Genomic DNA, 21,627 nt, shown 5'->3' on the forward strand with positions numbered 1-21,627 from the left:
CAAATCAAAATATATTTTAGATTCTTCAAAGTAGCCACCCTTTACCTTGATGATAGCTTTGCACACTCTTGGCATTCTCTCAACCATCTTCACCTGGAATGCTTTTCCAACAGTCTTGAAGGATTTCCCACAAATGCTGAGCTGTTGTTGGCTGCTTTTCCTTCACTCTGCGGGCAAACTCATCCCAAACCATCTCAATTGGGTTGAGGTCGGGTGATTGTGGAGGCCAGGTTATCTGATGCAGCACTCCATCACTCTCCTTGGTCAAATAGACCTTACACAGCATGGAGGTGTGTTGGGTCATTGACCTGTTGAAAAACAAATGATAGTCCCACTAAGCGCAAACCAGGTGGGATGGCGTATCGCTGCAGAAGTGTGCCTTGAATTCTAATAAATCACAGACAGTGTCACCAGCAAATAACCATCACACCACCACCTCTATGCTTCACACATGCAGAGATCATTCTTTCATCTACTCTGCGTTTCACAAAGACACGGCGGTTGGAACCAAAAATATCAGACCAAAGGACAGATTTAATCCGGTCCATTGTCCATTTCTCGTGTTTTTTTACCCAAGCAAGTCTCTTCTTATTATTGGTGTCCTTTAGTAGTGGTTTCTTGGCAGCAATTCGACCATGAAGGCCTGATTTCATGAAGTCTCCTCTGAACAGTTGCTGTTGATGTCTGTTACTTGAACTTTTAAGCATTTATTTGGGCTGCAATTTCTGAGGCTCGTAACTAATGAACTTATCCTCTGCATCAGAGGTAACCCTGCGTTCTCCTTTCCTGTGGCGGACCTCATGAGCCAGTTTCATCATAGTGCTTGATGGTTTTTGCATCTGAACTTGAAGAAACTTTCAAAGTTATTGACATTTTCCGTATTGACTGACCTTAATGTCTTGAAGTAATGATGGACCGTCGTTTCTCTTTGCATATTTGAGCTGTTCTTGCCATAATATGCACTTGGTATTTTACCAAATAGGACTGTCTTCCACCCCTACCTTGTCACAACACATCTGAACTTTAACTTCTTGACGCACCCATCCCTTTAGCGGGATCATTTTCATCAACACCCGCTGAATTGCAGCTCGCCAAATTCAAATTAAATTACTAAAAATATTTAATTTTCATGAAATCACAAGTGCAATATAGCAAAACACAGCTTAGCTTGTTAATCCACCTGCGTTGTCAGATTTCAATACAGCTTTTCGGCGAAAGCATAACAAGTGTTTATGTAAGAACATCTCTCTCAGTAGACAAAATATTACAAACACTAGCAGCCAAGTAGATTGGTCACGAAAGTCAGAAAAGCAATAGATTAAATGGCTTACCTTTGATGATCTTCGGATGTTTGCACTCACGAGACTCCCAGTTACACAATAAATGTTCCTTTTTGTATTTTTATATCCAAAATACCTCCATTTGTTTAGCGCGTTATGTTAAGAAATCCACAGGCTCAAGCGGTCACGACATCGCAGACGAAAATTCCAAATAGTATCTGTAATGTCCACAGAAACATGTCAAATGTTTTTTTATAATAAATCCTCAGGTTGTTTTTAAAATATATAATCGATAATATATCAACCGGGACTGTCGCTTTTTCAATAGGCGAGGGAGAGACAATGGCTGCCCCACGCAAAACTCTGCGAACACCCAGCTGTCCACTGATGCGATGCTATCTTTCTCGCTCATTTTTCTAAATAAAAGCCTGAAACTGTCTAAAAACTGTTGAGACCTTGAGGAAGCCATAGGAAAAGGAATCTGGTTGATATCCCTTTAAATGGAGGCAAGGCATCCAATGGAACAGAGCTTTCAGGAAAAACAGCACTTCCTGGTTTGATTTTCCTCAGGTTTTTGCCTGCAATATCAGTTCTGTTATACTCACAGACAATATTTTGACAGTTTTGGAAATGTTAGTGTTTTCTATCCTAATCTGATAATTATATGCATATTCTAGTTTCTGGGCCTGAGAAATAGGCCGTTTCAAATGGGTACGTTTTTTAGCCAAAAACGAAAAATCCTGCCCCCTACACTCAAGAAGTTAATGAAGGCACACCTGTTAATTGAAATGCATTCCAGGTGACTACCTCATGAAACTGGTTGACAGAATGCCAAGAGTGTGCAAAGTTGGCATCAAGGCCAGCTAGCTAACGTTAGCTGGCTGGCTCGCTAACTAACATTACGTCATACGTTGGGATTCATTGTTTACCTCGATAGCGATCTTGCTACATTTCTTAACAAAAGGCTGTTCTTAATGTGCCAGAGCGCAGAATAACTGATGAATTTTGAATATGTCCGGTGTCTGTAAATGTTGGCAACAAAGCGTAATTCAATTGTTGCCAGCAGCACAGTTAGTCATCAACGCTTTGAATAACATGAAAAGAGCCTAACCAGCTCTGCTAGGGTGAGTAAAATGGTCAGGGGTGTTCTCTCATTATGTGTCTGGAAGTAGCTAGCCAATGTTAGCCAGTTAGCTTGGGTGCTTGACTGTTGTTGTGAGGTCAGAGCTTTCGGATCGATCCTACTTATGAGCCAGAGCGTCCAGTGTGCGCTCTGAATGCGAAACACTGCATTTACAAACGGACAATCTGACAGGATAGTTGCAGTCACCAATGCTCTGGATAGCATAGCCTAACCAGCTCTGCTAGGGCGAGTAATGTTCAGTGAGCTGTTCTCTCTCTTGATGTCTGGAAGTGGCTGGTAAGTTAGTACAGAATTCTCGGCTCAACCCTTAAAGAGATGGGTGGGGCTAAGGCTTAAGAGGGTGTGAACAATGCTGAATGGGTGTAGACAAAGAAGGGCTCTCCAATAGTAGTATTAAAACATTGAAAGAGGGTTTTCTCAAAAGTGAGTTATCAACTTTCAAATGTAGTGAATGATATACCATTTTGTAGCTCTGAGTGTCTACTTTTATCCAATGTAAAACAAATAATAAAAAAAAACAGATTCAAATGTTGATACATAAGACCGAATCCTGGTGGTGAGTCACATATGTGGACACCCCTTCAAATGAGTGGATTCGGCTATTTCAGCCACATCCGTTGCTGACGGGTATAAAATCGAGGACACAGCCATGCAATCTCCAGAGACAAACTGGCAGTAGAATGGCCTTACTGAAGAGCTAAATGACTTTCAACGTGGCACCGTCATAGGATGCCACCTTTCCAACAAGTCAGTTCATCAAATTTCTGCCCTGCTAGAGCTGCCCCAGTCAACTATAAGTGCTGATTTTGTGAAGTGAAAATGTTTAGGGGCAACAACGGCTCAGCCGTGAAGTGGTAGGCCACACAAGCTCACAGAAAGAGACCACTGAAATGCATAGCACGTAAAAATCGTCTGTCCTCGGTAGGGCTGGGCGGTATATGTTTTTTTTGCGACGTACCGGTATTGTGTCATGGACAGGTTCGAGTTTTTACTTTACCTTCGATAACGGTATTTGAATGTTTGGTTTGTTAAATGTGATATGCAGTGTGTAACATCCATTTTTATAGTTTACTTCGCTACTTGAGTCATCTCTCGCCACTCTCTCTCCATGCTGCTTTCCACAGAGACCTAGTCCTGGCTCCTGTCACTTATGTGGCTAAATCTTGCATTTGTTGTTCCTCGACCACGAGACACTTGCTTTTAGTCTGCATGGTCTATACAGCATATGCAACCATGTTGATGACAACGATGGAGTTGTCACTTTGCTTCTTAATATAAATCTACTAGCATTCCATAATTACACTATTAGCTTGTGTTTCTTCTTACATCTGCAAACAGCTAGTTTGTCTTTTTTTAGCAAGTTGTTCCTAAATCTTGTTAGCCGCTAATGCTAATCTCTAGCTATCTACTAAATGTACTGAATAAGAGCAAGCGTAATTAGCCATAGAGCCTGATAATACCAGTGATGGTGTAGACCTAAATCAGCATGTTGTTTGTGCAACAGTATCTTCTAAATAAAAAGGAATACGCAAAGCAAGAATATCTAAGTAGCTAAGAGAAAACATTCAATGTAGTCAAAGATTATATGGTTCCCTAGGAAACACCTATCAACACTTTAGTTCCTACTCTTTCACAATAACTCCTCCCTGGCATTTTCATTCATTGTCATGTCAAACAACACTGTATTAAAAGTGCCCACTATTATATTATAACTATATAATTAGAATAGACCTTCTATTGCCATGATTTTAACAGTTAACCCAAGTGTTTTGCTCAAATCGCATGTCAAATTGCAACATTTGGTTAAAAATGAGGCCCAGATTGCTTGCCCATATCGTGCAGCCCTATGTGTCAGTGTGGAAATGATCTCAAATGCAGAAATTTATGACAATTAGGACTTTTTTTGTGGTTGAAGTTGAATTGAACAATATAAAGCAATCAGAATGGAGAAAGACTCATTGAAATTACTTTGAATGTATGTGTTGCCACCTTAGGGTCACACACTACTCAGGTTGTCAAGAAAGAAATAGCCCAAGATTCTGTGACAGTTGTGGGACGATAGATCCCAAAATTCGTACAACCAGTAGGCCTAGGCTACATTAAAAAAAAGTTAAAAAGCTATTCATCTGATTGGCTTGAAGTCATAAACAGTGCAATGCTTGAAGCATTGTGAAGAGCTGCTGGCAAAACGCACGAAAGTGCTGTTTGAATGAATGAACGAGCCTGCAGCTGCCTACCATTGCTCAGTCAGACTGCTCTATCAAATCATAGACTTAATTATAACATAATAACACACAGAAATACGAGCCATAGGTCATTAATATGGTCGAATCCGGAAACTATCATCTCGAAAACAAGACGTTTATTCTTTCAGTGAAATACGGAAACGTTCCATATTCTATCTGACAGGTGGCATCCATAAGTCTAAATATTCCTGTTACATTGCACAATCTTCAATGTTATGTCATAATTACGTACAATTCTGGCAAATTAGGCGGCCCAAACTGTTGCATATACCCTGACTCTGCGTGCAATGAATGCAAGTGAAGTGACACAATTTCACCTGGTTAATATTGCCTGCTAACCTTTCTTTTAGCTAAATATGCAGGTTTAAAAAGATATACTTCTGTGTATTGATTTTAAGAAAGGCATTGATGTTTATGGTTAGGTACACATTGGAGCAACAACGGTCCTTTTTCGCGAATGCGCACCGCATCGATTATATGCAACGCAGGACACGCTAGATAAACTAGTAATATCATCAACCATGTGTTCTGATAGCAGAAGTTGCATGTAAGTGGCAAGTGTAGACATGACCCAAGAGCTTTGCACACATGGATTATACAATATTTGCACAAGTATTATTTTTTTAAATTCAAAATGCTCTGTCATGTTGGTTGTTGATCATTGCTAGACAGCCAATCTCAAGTCTTCCCAGAGCAATATTTCTTAATTCCATTATTTTACTTTTAGATGTGTGTATTGTTGTGAATTGTTAGATATTACTGTACTGTTGGAGCTAGGAACACAAGCATTTCGCTACACCCGCAATGACATCTGCTAAATATGTTTATGTGACTAATACCATTAGATTTGATAACTACAATGTTGTGGTTCCATCCTCAGTTTTCTCCTATCACAGCCTTTAACCTCTGTAACTGTTAAGGTCATCATTGGCCTCATGATGAAATCCCTGAGCGGTTTCCTTCCTCTCCGGCAACTGAGTTAGGAAGGACGCCTGTATCTTTGTAGTTACATGGGTGTATTGATACTCCATCCAAAGTGTAATTAATTCATAACTTCATCATGCTCAAAGGGATAGTCATTGTCTGCTTTATAATTTTTTTTTACCCATTTTTTTCCCCACTAACTATTCCCCAGGTCGTTGCTGTAAATGAGAATGTGTTCTCAGTCAATTTACCTGGTAAAATAAGGGTTAACTAAAGTAAGTAAAAGGTGCTCTTTGCGGGGCATTGGAAAACCTCCCTGGTCTTTGTGTTTGAAATTCACTGCTCGACTGGGGACCTTACAATTATCTGTATGTGTGGGTTACAGAGATGAGGTAGTCATTCAAAAGTCATGTCAAACACTATTATTGCACACATGCAACTTATTATGTGACTTGTTAAGCAAATGTTTACTCCTGAACGTATTTATGTTTTCCATATCAAAGGGGTTGAATACTTATTGACTCAAGACATCTCAGATTTTAATTTTACATTTATTTGTAAACATTTCTTAAAACATAATTCTACTTTGACATTAGGGGGTATTGTGTGTAGGCTGTAACAACAAAATGCGGAAAAGGTCAAGGGGTGTGATTACTTTCTGTAGGCACTATCTGTCGGAGTAGTGTTCTGTATCAACAACAGCGTATCATCCACCCGACGACTAGAGATAAGACTAGACTTGTTAAAAAAAGAACACAGGCTTGTTAACTCTTGTGTTGCAACAAGGTAAACTGGGTATTAGTGATTTAAATGTGATGTTGTGTAGAGCAGTCTTCTTTCTACTACTCTAGGCTGTTTCAATTGTCTTTACTGGATCTTTGCAGAGTGCTCAACTCTGCTCTCTAGACCTCTTGTAGTAGATTGTGCCAATGAGAAACCCGTCTCAGCAAGGCAAAGTAAAGCTTTTGAGCTCGGCAGCCTTCTTAATGGCAGTGTGTGGATGAGACAGGATACAACTAGCTTACAACATTGGAGTGGCTGAATTCCTAAGATGTGTTATCTTCTGTAAGTGATAGCTATGGGCTTAGGAAGTTAACTGTTGTAGATGGTAAGGGAAGTTTTTGCCTCTACAAACTGGGGTGGTTTTGACTGTGTAACTGCTAGTGACGATATGAGTATTGCGATACTCGTTAGTATCGTGGCAAGGAAACAAAGCGGATTTAACTTCTTTAGGAAACAAACATCATTATGTTGTCATCCAGAGTCACATTATTTATTTTCCAAGCTCTAGACTACTATCTTACTTACAACAGGTTTTTAAAGGACTGAAGAGTTAGGTCTGTGTCGTGTTTTCATTTTTGCCATGGAAAAATATTGAATAACTGATATGGTCACAGCCCTAGTAATTGCTGAAATTCCATCACGCTAGTAAGGATCTTCAGTGACTAGGCTAACGATGATGTAATCCTTCCACAGGTGGCGTTGTTGAGGAAGGTTGGAGCACACAGACAAAATGGTGACCATTCCTGAGTACTATGAGGGGAAGAATGTGCTGATCACAGGGGCCACAGGCTTTATGGGAAAAGTCCTGCTGGAGAAGCTGATGCGGTCCTGCCCTGGAGTCAAGGCTGTGTACGTCCTTGTCCGGCACAAAGCGGGCCACGCTCCCCTGGCCCGCATCGCAGACATGATCAACTGCAAGGTGAGAAGAGCTGGAGAAGGGGAAAGGTCTAATGGGGTAGCCAAAGAGGAATGTTCAAGGGGGTTAGCCAAAACTCTGTAGGCTGTGTGGGGTGATGCGTCATAAGTTCTTGACTGCTTGTTACGAAGACTTCGTAGTTCCACAGCCCACACTCCATACGGTCTTTACAATTGGGCCATGGCAGACCACGATGTAGGCAAGCCTATGTCTTACTAATGGAATTGCTTTCTTGGGATTGCTTTCGAACCAAAACGCTTCCCTCATTGATTTCATAAAAAACTTGTAGGCTCATTTTAGCTTATTGGCTGTGAAAGTGTCATGAAGGAGTATTACAACTGTAGTACAACTGTATTTGTTTTTCAGCTTTTTGACAGGTTACGAGATGAGCAGCCAGACTTTGCTAAGAAGATAGTGGCTGTGAACAGTGACCTCACCCTGCCAGAACTGGACCTGAGCAAAGTGGACCAGGAAACGCTTGCTGACTGCATCAACATAGTCTTCCATTGTGCTGCAACCATCCGATTCAATGAGCCTCTAAAGTGAGCCATTGTTTCCTTCCTGATACTGCTCCCCAGAACGTTGTTTCACTTCTGCTCCCAGAACCTTGCTGGACAGTGCTGCAATTTCAGATTTATCTACAGTGATCTTGACTCTTCTCTCACACTTGCTTCTCCTGCAGAGAAATTACTCTCACAGTTTTACTAACCCTCTGGACGTACCTATCTATTGCTTAGGCTTTAAAATTTTTGATATATATATACATACATATACACACAGTTGAAGTTGGAAGTTTACATACACCTAGGTTGGAGTTTTTCAACCACTCCACACATTTCTTGTTAACAAACTATAGTTTTGGCAAATTGGTTAGGACATCTACTTTGTGCATGACACAATTAATCTTTCCAACAATTGTTTACAGACAGATTATTTCACTTATAATTCACTATATCACAATTCCAGTGGGTCAGAAGTTTACATATACTAAGTTGACTGTGCCTTTAAACAGCTTGGAGAATTCCAAAAAATTATGTAATGACTTTAGAAGCTTCTGATAGGCTAATTGACATCGTTTGAGTCAATTGGAGGATTACCTGTGCATGTATTTCAAGGCCTACCTTCAAACTCAGTGCCTCTTTGCTTGCCATCATGGGAAAATCAAATGAAATCAGCCAAGACCGCGGAAAAATAATTGTAGATCTCCGCAAGTCTGGTTCATCCTTGGGAGCAATTTCCAAATGCCTGAAGGTATCACGTTTATCTGTACAAACAATAGTACGCAAGTATAAACACCATGAGACCACGCAGCTGTCATACTGCTCAGGAAGGAGAGGCATTCTGTCTCCTAGAGATGAACGTACTTTGGTACAAAAAGTGCAAATCAATCCCAGAACAACAGCAAAGGACCTTGTGAAAATGCTGGAGAAAACAGGTACAAAAGTATCGATATCCACGGTAAAACGAGTCCTATATCGACATAAGCTGAAAGGCCACTCAGCAAGGAAGAAGCCACTGCTCCAAAGCCACCATAAAAAAGCCAGACTACGGTTTGCAACTGCACATGGGGACAAAGATCGTGCTTTTTGGAGAAATGTCATCTGGTCTGATGAAACAAAAATAGAACTGTTTGGCCCTAATGACCATCGTCATGTTTGAAAGAAAAAGGGGGAGGCTTGCAAGCTGAAGAACACCATCCCAACCGTGAAGCACGGGTATGCAGCATGATGTTGTGGGGGTTCTTTGCTGCAGGAGGGACTGGTGCACTTCACAAAATAGATGGCATCATGCGGGAGGAAAATTAAGTGGATATATTGAAGCAACATCTCAAGACATCAGTCAGGAAGTTAAAGCTTGGTTGCAAATCGGTCTTCCAAATGGACAATGACCCCAAGCATACTTCCAAAGTTGTTGCAAAATGGCTTAAGGACAACAAAGTCAAGGTATTGGAGTGGCCATCACAAAGCCCTGACCTCAATCCTATAGAAAATGTGTAGGCAGAACTGAAAAAGTGTGTGCGAGCAAGGAGGCCTACAAACCTGACTCAGTTACACCAGCTCTGTCAGGAGGAACGGGCCAAAATCCAACTTTTTGTGGGAAGCTTGTGGAAGGCTACCTGAAACGTTTGACCCATGTTAAACTATTTAAAAGCAATGCTACCAAATACTATATGAATTTATGTAAACTTCTGACCCACTGGGAATGTGATGAAAGAAATAAAAGCTGAAATAAATTATTCTCTATACTATTATTCTGACTTTTCACATTCTTAAAATAAAATGGTGGTCCTAACTGACCTAAGACAGGGAATTGTAACTAGGATTAAATGTCAGGAATTGTGAAAAACTGATTTTAAATGTATTTGGCTAAGGTGTATGTAATCTTCTGACCTCAACTGTATATACACACACACACACACACACACACACACACACACACACAGTGCATTCAGAAAGTATTGACCTCTTGACTTTTCCCACATTTTGTTACTTTAGACCTGATTAACTAAAATTGATTAAGTTCACTGTATTCCTCATTAATCTACACACAATACCCTGTAATTGCATTATTATTTTTTTAAACCTAATTTACATAAGTATTCAGTCCTTTTGCTATGAGACTGGAAGTTGAGCTCAGGTGCATCCTGTTTCCATTGGTCATCCTTGAGATGTTTCTATAACTTGACTGGAGTCCACCTGTGGTAAATTCAATTGATTAGGCATGATTTGGAAAGGCATACACCTGTTAATATAAACTCCCACAGTTGTCAGTGCAACAACCAAGCCATAAGGTCAAAGGAATTGTCCGCTGAGCTCTGAGACAGGATTGTCTCGAAGCACAGATCTGGGGAAGGGTACCAAAACATTTCTGCAGCATTGAAGATCCTCGAAAAAACAGTGGCCTCCATCATTCTTAAATGGAAGAAGTTTGGAACCACCAAAACTCTTCCTAGAGCTGGCCGTCCGGCCAAACTGAGCAATTGTGGGAGAAGGGCATTGGTCAGGGAAGTGACCAAGAACCCGATGGTCACTCTGACAGAGCTTCTGAGTTTCTCTGTGGAGATGGGAAAAGATTCCAAAGGACAACCATCTCCAATCAGGCCTTGATGGTAGAGTGGCCAGACGGAAGCCACTCAGTAAAAGGCACATTACAGCCCGTTTGGAGTTTGCCAAAAGGCACCAAAAGACCCTCAGACCAGGGAAAACAAGATTCTCTGGTATGATAAAACGAACATTGAACTCTTTGGCCTGAATGCCAAGTGTCACATCTGGAGGAAACCTGGCACCATCCCTACAGTGCAGCATGGTGGTGGCAGCATCATGCTGTAGGGATGCTTTTCAGTGACAGGGACTGGGAGACCTGTCAGGATCGAGGGACAGATGAATGGAGCAAAGTACAGAGATTGTTGATGAAAACCTTCTCCAGAGCACGCAGGACCTCAGACTGGGGTGAAGGTTCACCTTCCAACAGGACAACGACACTAAGCACACAGCCAAGACAACACAGGAGTGGCTTCGGTACAAGTCTCTGAATGTCCTTGAGTGACCCAGCCAGAGCCCGGACTTCAAATCAAACTTTATTATGTCACATGCCCCGAATACAACAAGTGTAGACTTTACCGCAAAATGCTTACTTACAAGCCCTTAACCAACAGTGCAGTTCAAGAAGAGTTAAGAATATATTTATCAAGTAGACTAAAATAAAAAATAACAATAACGAGGCTATATACAGGGGGCACCGGTACAGAGTCAGTGTGCGGGGACTTGAACCCAATCTAACATCTCTGGAGAGATCTGAAAAAAGCTGTGCAGCAATACTTCCCATCCAACCTGCCAGAGCTTGAGAGAATCTACAGAGAAGAATGGGAGAAACTCCCCAAATACAGGTGTGCCAAGCTTGTAGCATCATACCCAAGAAGACTGAAGGCTGTAATCGCTGCCAAAGGTGCTTCAACAAAGTACTGAGCTCTGAATACTTATGTAAATGTCTTATTTCAGTTTATTTGCAAACATTTCTACAAAACTGTTTTTGCTTTTGTCATTATGGGGTATTGTGTATAGATTGATGAAGGAAAACAACTATTTAATCACTTTTGGAATAAGGCTGTAACATAGCAAAATGTGGAATGAGTCAAGAGATCTGAATACTTTCCAAATGCACACTACATATTATGGCAAGAACAGCTCAAATAAGCAAAGATAAATGACTGTCCATCATTACTTGAAGACATGAAGGTCAGTCAATATAGAAAATGTCAAGAACCTTTAAAGTTTATTCAAGTGTAGTCGCAAAAACCATCAACCGCTATGATGAAACTGGCTCATGAGGAACGCCACAGGAAAGGAAGACCCAGAGGTACCTCTGCTGCAGAGGATAAGTTCATTAGAGTTAACTGCACCTCAGATTGCAGCCCAAATAAATGCTTCACAGAGTTCAAGTAACAGACACATCTCAACATCAGCTGTTCAGAGGAGACTGCGTGAATCAGGCCTTCATGGTTGCAAAGAAACCTCTACTAAAGGACACCAATAAGAAGAGACTTGCTTGGGCCAGGAAACCCAAGCAATGGACATTAGACCAGTGTAAATCTGTCCTTTGGTCTGATGAGTCCAAATTTGAGATTTTTGGTTCCAACCGCAGTGCCTTTGTGAGACGCAGAATAGGTGAATGGATGATCTCCCCATGTGGGGTTCCCACCGTGAAGCGTGTGGAGGTGCTTTGCTGGTGACACTGTCAGTGATTTATTTAGAATTCAAGGTACACTTAACCAGCAAGGCTACCACAGCATTCTGCAGCAATACGCCATCCCATCTGGTTTGCACTTAGTGGGACTGTCATTTGTATTTCAACAGGACAATGACCCAACACACACCTCCAGGCTGTGTAAGGGCTATATGACCGAGAAGGAGAGTGATGAGTGCTGCATCAGATAACCTGGCCTCCGCAATCACCCGACCTCAACCCAATTGAGATGATTTGGGATGAGTTGGACTGCAGAGTGAAGGAAAAGCAGCCAACAAGGGATCAGCATATATGGTAACCATCAAGACTGTTGGAAAAGCATTCCATGTGAAGCTGGTTGAGAGACTGCCAAGAGTGTGCAAAGCTGTCAAGGCAAAGGGTGGCTACTTTGAAGAATCTCAAATATGAAATATATTTTGATTTGTTTCACACTTTTTTAGTTACTACATGATTGGGGTGGCAGGTAGCCTAGTGGTTAGAGCATTGGGCCAGTAACCGAAAGGTTGCTGGATCGAATCCCAGAGCTGAACAAGGCAGTTAACCCACTGTTCCCATGTAGACTGTCATTGTAAATAAGAATGTGTTCTTAACTGACTTGTCTAGTTAAATAAAATACAAAAATAAAAATGTCATAGTTATTTCATAGTTTTGATGTCTTCACTATTATTCTACAATGTAGAAAATAGTCAAATTAAAGAAACCCTGGAATGAGTAGTTGTGTCAACTTTTGACTGTGTGTATATATTAGTAGCATTTCTGTAATGATGTTTTGTGACATTTTTTTTGTTCTCCTTTCAGAGATGCTATGCTACTGAATGTTCTAGCCACCCAGAAGATGGTGGCTCTTGCCCACAAAATGAAGCACTTGGAGGTGTTCCTCCACGTGTCCACAGCCTACGCCAACTGTGACCGGACACTCATTGAGGAAGTGGTTTACCCACCTCCTGTTGACTACAAGAAGCTCATCGACAGCCTAGAGTGAGTAAAGTTATTTGCGGATTGTTAGAAACGGAAGCCAAGAGATTGTAGTAATCTACAGCTTGGCATGTTTGACTGAGATAGATAAGTAGATTATTTGCATCCTGTGGATTAGTTTGTAGTGGGTAATGCATAAGCTTGGTAGCTATCCCTTGAGGGTCTCTCAATATCTTACTGCATGGACTGAAACTGCCAAACAGGGACGGTCTCTGATTTAAACTTAATGGAGTTTGGTTACTGATTGAGTGGCACTCACTCATTTGTAGTAGGGCAATTTGAACTGTTAAAAGGACATTTGCTTTACTCTTAATGTTAGGTGGGGCCTCTGACTGCTCTTGTAGGGGGTGCAACAGGACACACATGCACAACATGGTCACCAGTTGTGTGAAAGTCAGTGTTCTGTTCATGTAGGAATGTTTCCATCCCTAAGTATTACAGTAGGCATTTACTAATTTACTAAAGGGAATTTCTGAGACTTATTTGGTTTGTGGTCTTGGGAATATATACACTGCTCAAAAAAATAAAGGGAACACTTAAACAACACAATGTAACTCCAAGTCAATCACACTTCTGTGAAATCAAACTGTCCACTTAGGAAGCAACACTGATTGACAATACATTTCACATGCTGTTGTGCAAATGGAAAAGACAACAAGTGGAAATTATAGGCAATTAGCAAGACACCCCCAATAAAGGAGTGGTTCTAGAGGTGGTGACCACAGACCACTTCTCAGTTCCTATGAACTGACTGATGTTTTGGTCACTTTTGAATGCTGGCGGTGCTCTAGTGGTAGCATGAGACGGAGTCTACAACCCACACCGGTAGTACAGCTCATCCAGGATGGCACATCAATGCGAGCTGTGGCAAGAAGGTTTGCTGTGTCTGTCAGCGTAGTGTCCAGAGCATGGAGGCGCTACCAGGAGACAGGCCAGTACATCAGGAGACGTGGAGGAGGCCGTAGGAGGGCAACAACCCAGCAGCAGGACCGCTACCTCCGCCTTTGTGCAAGGAAGAGCAGGAGGAGCACTGCCATAGCCCTGCAAAATGATCTCCAGCAGGCCACAAATGTGCATGTGTCTGCTCAAACGGTCAGAAACAGACTCCATGAGGGTGGTATGAGGGCCCGACATCCACAGGTGGGGGTTGTGCTTACAGCTCAACACCGTGCAGGACGTTTGGCATTTGCCAGAGAACACCAAGATTGGCAAATTTGCCACTGGCGCCCTGTGCTCTTCACAGATGAAAGCAGGTTCACACTGAGCACACGTGACAGACGTGACAGAGTCTGGAGACGCCGTGGAGAACGTTCTGCTGCGTGCAACATCCTCCGCATGACCGGTTTGGCGGTGGGTCAGTCATGGTGTGGGGTGGCATTTCTTTGGGGGGCCGCACAGCCCTCCATGTGCTCGCCAGAGGTAGCCTGACTGCCATTAGGTACCAAGATGAGATCCTCAGACCCCTTGTGAGACCATATGCTGGTGCGGTTGGCCCTGGGTTCCTCCTAATGCAAGACAATGCTAGACCTCATGTGGCTGGAGTGTGTCAGCAGTTCCTGCAAGAGGAAGGCATTGATGCTATGGACTGGCCTGCCCGTTCCCCAGACCTGAATCCAATTGAGCACTGGGACATCATGTCTCGCTCCATCCACCAACGCCACGTTGCACCACAGACTGTCCAGGAGTTGGCGGATGCTTTAGTCCAGGTCTGGGAGGAGATCCCTCAGGAGACCATCCGCCACCTCATCAGGAGCATGCCCAGGCGTTGTAGGGAGGTCATACAGGCACGTGGAGGCCACACACACGACTGAGCCTCATTTGGACTTGTTTTAAGGACATTACATCAAAGTTGGATCAGCCTGTAGTGTGGTTTTCCACTTTAATTTTGAGTGTGACTCCAAATCCAGACCCCCATGGGTTGATAAATTTGATTTCCATTGATCATTTTTGTGTGATTTTGTTGTCAGCACATTCAACTATGTAAAGAAAAAAGTATTTAATAAGAATATTTCATTCATTCAGATCTAGGATGTGTTATTTTAGTGTTCCCTTTATTTTTTTGAGCTGTGTGTTTTGTATTTGAGCAATATGTCAGAAAATTGACCTTTTTATTGTGGCTCTGTCTTCAATGTGTTTTCATGTTGGTTAGATGGATGGATGAGAAGCTGGTCTCTGCGATGACCCCAGGGCTGATAGGAAAAAGGCCCAACACGTACACCTACACCAAGGCCATAGCTGAGTACTTGGTCCAGCAGGAGTGTGGAAACCTCAACGTGGCTATAATCAGGCCTTCTATAGTAGGGGCCAGTTGGAAAGAGCCGTTCCCAGTGAGTCTTCCCATGTACTGAGCCGGCTGTCTTCTAAGCTGTAGCTATACTGTAGCTGACCATGGTCAATTCTGTATTCTGTTCATAACATGTTTTTTCACTCTTAGGGCTGGATTGATAATTTCAATGGACCTAGTGGAATATTCATTGCAGTAAGTACCTTAAAAATATGTTCTCAATATTTTTTTTATTTAACCGAGTAGGCTAGTTGAGAACAAGTTCTCATTTACAACTGCGATCTGGCCAAGATAAAGCAAAGCAGTTCGACACATACAACAACACAGAGTTACACATGGAGTAAAACAAACATACAGTCAATAATACAGTATAAAAAGTCTATATACAGTGTGTGCAAATGAGGTAGGATAAGGGAGGTAAAGGCAATAAATAGGCCATAGTGGCGAAGTCATTACAATATAGCAATTAAACACTGGAATGGTAGATGTGCAGAAGATGAATGTGCAAGGAGAGATACTGGTGTGCAATATGTAAAACGCTCAGATCGCAATAATGCGATCATGACCATTTCAAAGGTGTGGCTGCTGATTTATAACCTGAGAAACCACATTCCCATCACCTGGTAATGAACCTAGCACTTCTCTGCCCTGTATAGGCAGGAAAGGGGATCCTGCGCACCATGAGAGCGTCCAACAACGCGGTGGCTGACCTGGTGCCTGTGGACGCGGTCATCAATACCACACTGGCTGCTGCCTGGTACTCAGGCTCCCAGAGACACACCAGGTCAGTCTCACACACACTGCAGCTGCCTGGTACTCAGGCTCCCAGAGACACACCAGGTCAGTCTCACACACACTGGCTGCTGCCTGGTACTCAGGCTCCCAGAGACACACCAGGTCAGTCTCTCACACACTGCAGCTGCCTGGTACTCAGGCTCCCAGAGACACACCAGGTCAGTCTCACACACACTGGCTGCTGCCTGGTACTCAGGCTCCCAGAGACACACCAGGTCAGTCTCTCACACACTGGCAGCTGCCTGGTACTCAGGCTCCCAGAGACACACCAGGTCAGTCTCACACACACTGCAGCTGTCATCTGTAGAGCTGAATGAATAATGTGATTGTGAAATGCAAATATTATTTCAGGTTTCTATGGCAGGCATTCTATTTTGTTCCCCTTTATCCCCGCAGGCCTAAGAGCATATTGGTGTACAATTGCACGACTGGCAGCATCAACCCGTTCCACTGGGGTGAAGTTGGTATGAAACATTGCTCTTATCCAAATACACTCTGACTGGATTTGTTTTTGGATGCTCCAACAAAGCAGAATGCTAAATAATGATTATCAGTCATACTCTTCTCTGTTGTGAATGTGAGAAGGTTTTGGTTTACTTATACCCTCATTGGAGTGTTAGTCACCTCCCTGTAAATGACCTCTCCTGGATTTGTGTCCAGTGTCCAGTTTAGTCATTTAGCACACACTCTTATCCAGAGCAACTTTTCAGGTGAATATTTCAGGTGAAATCACTTTGTTGTTAACATTGCATTTCTGCATTCATTAGGCTTACTTTGAAGTCTATATTTGCTCCGTTGTTTTGTAATACCCCTAGTCTCCTTCAATAACTTGTACAGTTAAAAATAATCATTGTTAAAAGCACTTCAAAGGTATTTTGTCTAAACCAAACATCTGTTGCCGCTTGTCGTACGCTTGCTGCTTAACTCTTTCTTTCCACTTTGGTAGAAATTAGTGGTTGTGCCAACATTACCCCTGTTGAACCCCCTACCTTTTGTCTCTTAGAGTACCATGTTATATCCACTTTCAAGAGGAACCCCCTCGAGCAGGCCTTCAGACGGCCCAATGTAAATCTCACAACCAATCACCTTATCAATCAGTACTGGATCGCTGTAAGCCACAAGGCACCAGCCTTCCTTTATGATCTCTGCCTCAGGATGACGGGAAGAGAGCCCAGGTAAATGACACCCCGCTCGGTCACACTCCATCTCCCTCCGCATTCTCGCTCAGTGTAGACCAATGTACTGAACCTGTTCCAGTGATGTCATGCTTCTGTCCAATGTCTTGGGGGGGGGGGGGGGGGGGGGGTGTATAAGCCACCCATATACCTTTTTAGAGCTGGGTTCTGCACTCTTAGCCCTCTGTGTTACCTCAATGTGTTCTGGCATTGAATTTCCTTCCTCCTGTGATGTCGTATTCTCTCTGCAGAGTACTGTATAAACATGACCTTCAAGACCAACCCCTTAGAGCAGGCTTTCAGGTGCCCAAATGTTAACCTGCGGTCCAACCTCTTAACCAATCAGTACTGGACCACAGTGAGTCACACTCTTCCCGCCCTGTTGTATGACGAGTAGCTCAGGGCCACGGGTCAGAATCCCCGGTAAGGTCTACTACAGTGCCCTCTCAACCCCTCTCTCCCCTCCACCACTGGGTGCTGGTCGTGGGGCAGAAGCAACGCCCGAACGTTTGCTCAACTTTGTCATCGGACTTGGCTGGCTGCTGACAGGCTACCGTGTCATCATGACAAGCATGGGTTCCTGTCTAAAGCATGCATCAGGAATGTTTTATTTTTGTCATTTATTTTTGTCTGTTTTTGTTTGACCCTTTTTGCCTGGTACTGCATTTGTGATTTTTTAATTCAGTTGAACCATATGGCTCTGCTCAGATGTGGAGTTTATCCAGTCGCTTTTGCTTTGTGGAATTAACCCCCCACCCCTTTTGTTGTGACCTTTTTGTTTTTCTGAGCCGTGCCATTAAGTCTTCTGAAGTAACCTGGGAGTGATCTGCTCATCCTCCTCCACTCTCCAAGCTTATCTCTAAATTTGAGAGGCACCAGGGAACTAGTTTTGATTAATACCAGGTACCAAACACCTGTCCTTTATTCATTGGCCCATCAACCCTTCTATTCTTGGTAGCCCTATTCCTGGGCTTAATGAAGCACATTGTGGGACAAATGTAATGCGCTGGCAGTAATGTACGATCTCACAAGCCATTGGAAACACTGTCAATTAATTTATCAGTGAGTCATTGGATAGACTTACTCACAATCCCCACCTATTGTTTCATTTAGCACCAAGGCCATGGTTCAGTCTAACCAAGTGTTTGGTACCTGACGCTTACAGTATTGATCCCCACAAGTTGATCGTAAACCAGAAACATTTTAGCAATGATAAACATTTGGCAACACTTCTCAATTAGACATTTATTTGACAATTTGTCTGTCTGAAATTCATTTGGTTTAGTATACTACACATTCTAAGGGTGGTGTTACCTTACTGGAAAAGGTAATACGTCAATGTTTTACTTTTTAAATGGTTCACCATGTATGTTGTCACCTTCCTCTTTGTTCACAATGTATGTATCATGGAGGAGCTCTGACTACAAGCATGTTGGCTTTTGATGCAATTTGGCATGGCCATGAATCCTCTGAAGCAAGTTTGTTCACGGAACTTCAAACTTCAATTAGTAGATGCTTTCTTAATGACGACAATGTAATTAGTGCAATCAAGTTAAGCTTCTGTCAGTCAGACATGCTCAGATACCTTCCAGGACTGGACAAGCCCTCCATTCTTACTGTTCTGTGTTTAACATGTGTCAAGCCAACAATACTCATCCCAATTGAGACTGGTAGGCATTAGTTGAAATTTGCCTATAATACGAGTATGCTTAGACTCTTATCAGTAATATATTATAGATTGTGCTGGATTCATGCCGTTCTTTATTTAAAGATGCACTATGCAAAAATCGCTCCGCCATTACCTGGTTGCTAACAATAGTTTGCCTAATTTCAGTTTGTAACAAAACAAGCAAGTATAGTGTAGAGAATCATTGTACCATTTAAACCACATCATTGTACCATTTAAACCATATTTTCCATAATCAAAAATATAGTATTTTCAGCTGTTTGAAGCTGGTGTACAAAACCGAAAGTAAGGTGCAAAAATGTAACTTAAGCATAGAAATAGTGCACATAAAACAGAACTAAAGCTTCTTAGACTTGCTTTCAATGAAAATGATGGCTCTATAACCCAAACTTCTATGTGAATTTACCCAAAAAGATGCATATTGCAGCTTTAAAGCTGCGAAAATGTTCAGGGGTCAGATGTTTGAAGATCTGAAGCAATGACATACCCTTCAGTTTTATTCTGTTATCGATTTGTACAAATTGGCTCAAGGTCACCTTTTCCTTGTACAAAAAGATCAATAAGTAATTTTCATCCCTTGTTCCATTTCGGACATTGTCTGCTTAACAGTTAGATGGAGTTAGTTTCAATTTCAGTCAAGGGGAGGATTTAGTATTTTTTTTATAATAATCTCATCCAGGGGAGGGTCATGTAAGTTATGAAATTTCAATGTTTCTCAATGTTTTAGAATTGGTAGTTTGAGGCTATATCGATGTGTGCCCGATGCCAATCTCTGATTCTCCACTGGGTGCGCAATTTCATTTGCGCCTATAGGCTATTTAGTGTTGCCTCAATCAACTGATCCATAGCCTATAGGTTACGAAATGCATGCTCGGAGAAGCACAGAGCAAAGTTATATTTCTAAGATAGCTGCTGGGAAGGTGTAAATAAAACTAGGCTGTATTACACACTTCAATGGATATTCCAACCCTGAGCCCCAGTCTGCTCTGCTCTTGCTGATCAAAAACCTTTTTGTGTACTGCTTAACCAATGGCTGTGCTGTGTAGGGCTACGGTGGCAGTTCAGGAGGAGAGTCAAAAGTTACTTCCGAAAATAATTTATGATTAGGCCTAGCCTATGTTCTACTCAGTTTGTGAAGGAGAGCGCGAAGATGAGAAGGGAGACCGGAGGTCAAATTTGATAGTTTTACATCAAATCAATTATAGTAGCAAGCTATGTTTATTGCCCATTTATGTATTTATAAAGAGTTACTGAACTCGTAATAAGACAGATTCAGGTAACTTACATTTTTGGTGCTGAAACTTGAAGCAGCAGCCATGGCACAGTCGATCTGAAATGAACAGCTCATGGTGCTGAAAGTAGGCAAATTCGAGTAAGCATAATTAATTTAAACAGTCTCCTTTTAATTAGACTTTACTAACGAGGGCATTGTGTTGGAGCCTATTTCTTGCTATTTAAGAAATAAGGGGTAGGTCTACCTGTTTAACAGACGAAATTAGGCTATAGGCTGCTATATCCTTAGATTTGTCGGTGAATTCCTCCACCCACCATGCACTCTTCAAATAGCCTACCTCAGTGTCAGTGAAGGGCTGTTAAGTTAAAACCAAGGTTTTAACTCGAATTGTGGTATGAGAGTATGCCATAGGCCTATCTTTTATTAAAGAAAATGGCAAAAAGCACACACCCTTAAGATTTTGAAGAAAATGAAACCGATCCAATTATTTAAAGTGATCTGTAACAGCGCTTTGGTCGATGTTTTATGCTATAAACCAGCTTTAAAATACATAGGAAAGATGTGAGCCTCTGCATACAGGGATATCATTGTTTCCTTTGACGTTCAGAGGCTGACTTTACTTGGGAAGTAGTCTAATTCTGTCACTATCAATTGATTAAGCTATTCACTTTCTATACAATAGAAAATGTTTAAAACCAGACCGCTTTTAGGGAAACACTTGTGACCTCTCGTTGGGTTAAGCCATGGAAGAACTACAGTTAAAGCTTACATTTTTTTGCGTCGGTAGACATATCCTGTCTGGGGTGGCAAGGTAGACCTAACTTTCGAAAGTACCAAGCTCAGATTCCTAATGACGTCTCGATTTTAATTATTTGTAAACGGGGACAGTTTCTTTGCAAACAAGACACTGATATGGCATTGTATAAATATGATAACATGAACACACAGGCCTTTTTCTGTCCATTCTTAGCATGTAACTTCAGTAATTTGTGTGCTATTTAAAATATTCTGATATGTAGAATTACATAGAATTGCATGAAATGTTTATAAAATACAAGTATGATGATAGATTCATGCAATGCTTTTACTATAAAGGAGATATTTCCACCCTTACTCTTGGTCAAATATATTTTACTGAAGGGAGAGCCATCCATTTTCATTTGAGGGGTTTGATTTTATAAATAGTTATAAATAACGTTTACTCCCTTAGCAAAGAGCAATTTCTCATGCAAGAATTTAGCTAGAACTGCTTGGGGGTGGTCAGAGTGGGGAGGAGAAAACTAGCTGTTATTGCAGAGAAGTTTGGAACTCTTTCTTATTGGTCTATTAACTCATTTACATCACCAGGCAGGCCAAAACTCCATCCCACCAGAACAAGCAGACATTTCAGGCGCTCTTTACATAAATGATCCTACACAAACTGGGCGTTATCATAATGTTT

At 41.9% G+C, this 21,627-nt stretch overlaps 1 protein-coding gene across 1 annotated transcript in view; it reads left to right on the forward strand.

Moving 5' to 3' along the window:
* Positions 1–21,627, forward strand: part of LOC139374581 (fatty acyl CoA reductase 1) — a 45,696-nt gene that overhangs the window by 13,795 nt on the left and 10,274 nt on the right. The window contains exons 2-9 of the mRNA XM_071115590.1: positions 7,071–7,296; positions 7,660–7,835; positions 12,835–13,014; positions 15,161–15,338; positions 15,446–15,490; positions 15,952–16,079; positions 16,487–16,554; positions 17,094–17,265. Coding sequence (XP_070971691.1) covers positions 7,108–7,296; positions 7,660–7,835; positions 12,835–13,014; positions 15,161–15,338; positions 15,446–15,490; positions 15,952–16,079; positions 16,487–16,554; positions 17,094–17,265 — 1,136 coding nt within the window. The 5' untranslated portion in view covers positions 7,071–7,107. The remainder of the gene's footprint in view (positions 1–7,070; positions 7,297–7,659; positions 7,836–12,834; positions 13,015–15,160; positions 15,339–15,445; positions 15,491–15,951; positions 16,080–16,486; positions 16,555–17,093; positions 17,266–21,627) is intronic.

Source organism: Oncorhynchus clarkii, chromosome 2 (genome assembly GCF_045791955.1).
Source record: "Oncorhynchus clarkii lewisi isolate Uvic-CL-2024 chromosome 2, UVic_Ocla_1.0, whole genome shotgun sequence".
In the NCBI taxonomy this organism is placed as follows: Eukaryota; Metazoa; Chordata; class Actinopteri; order Salmoniformes; family Salmonidae; genus Oncorhynchus; species Oncorhynchus clarkii.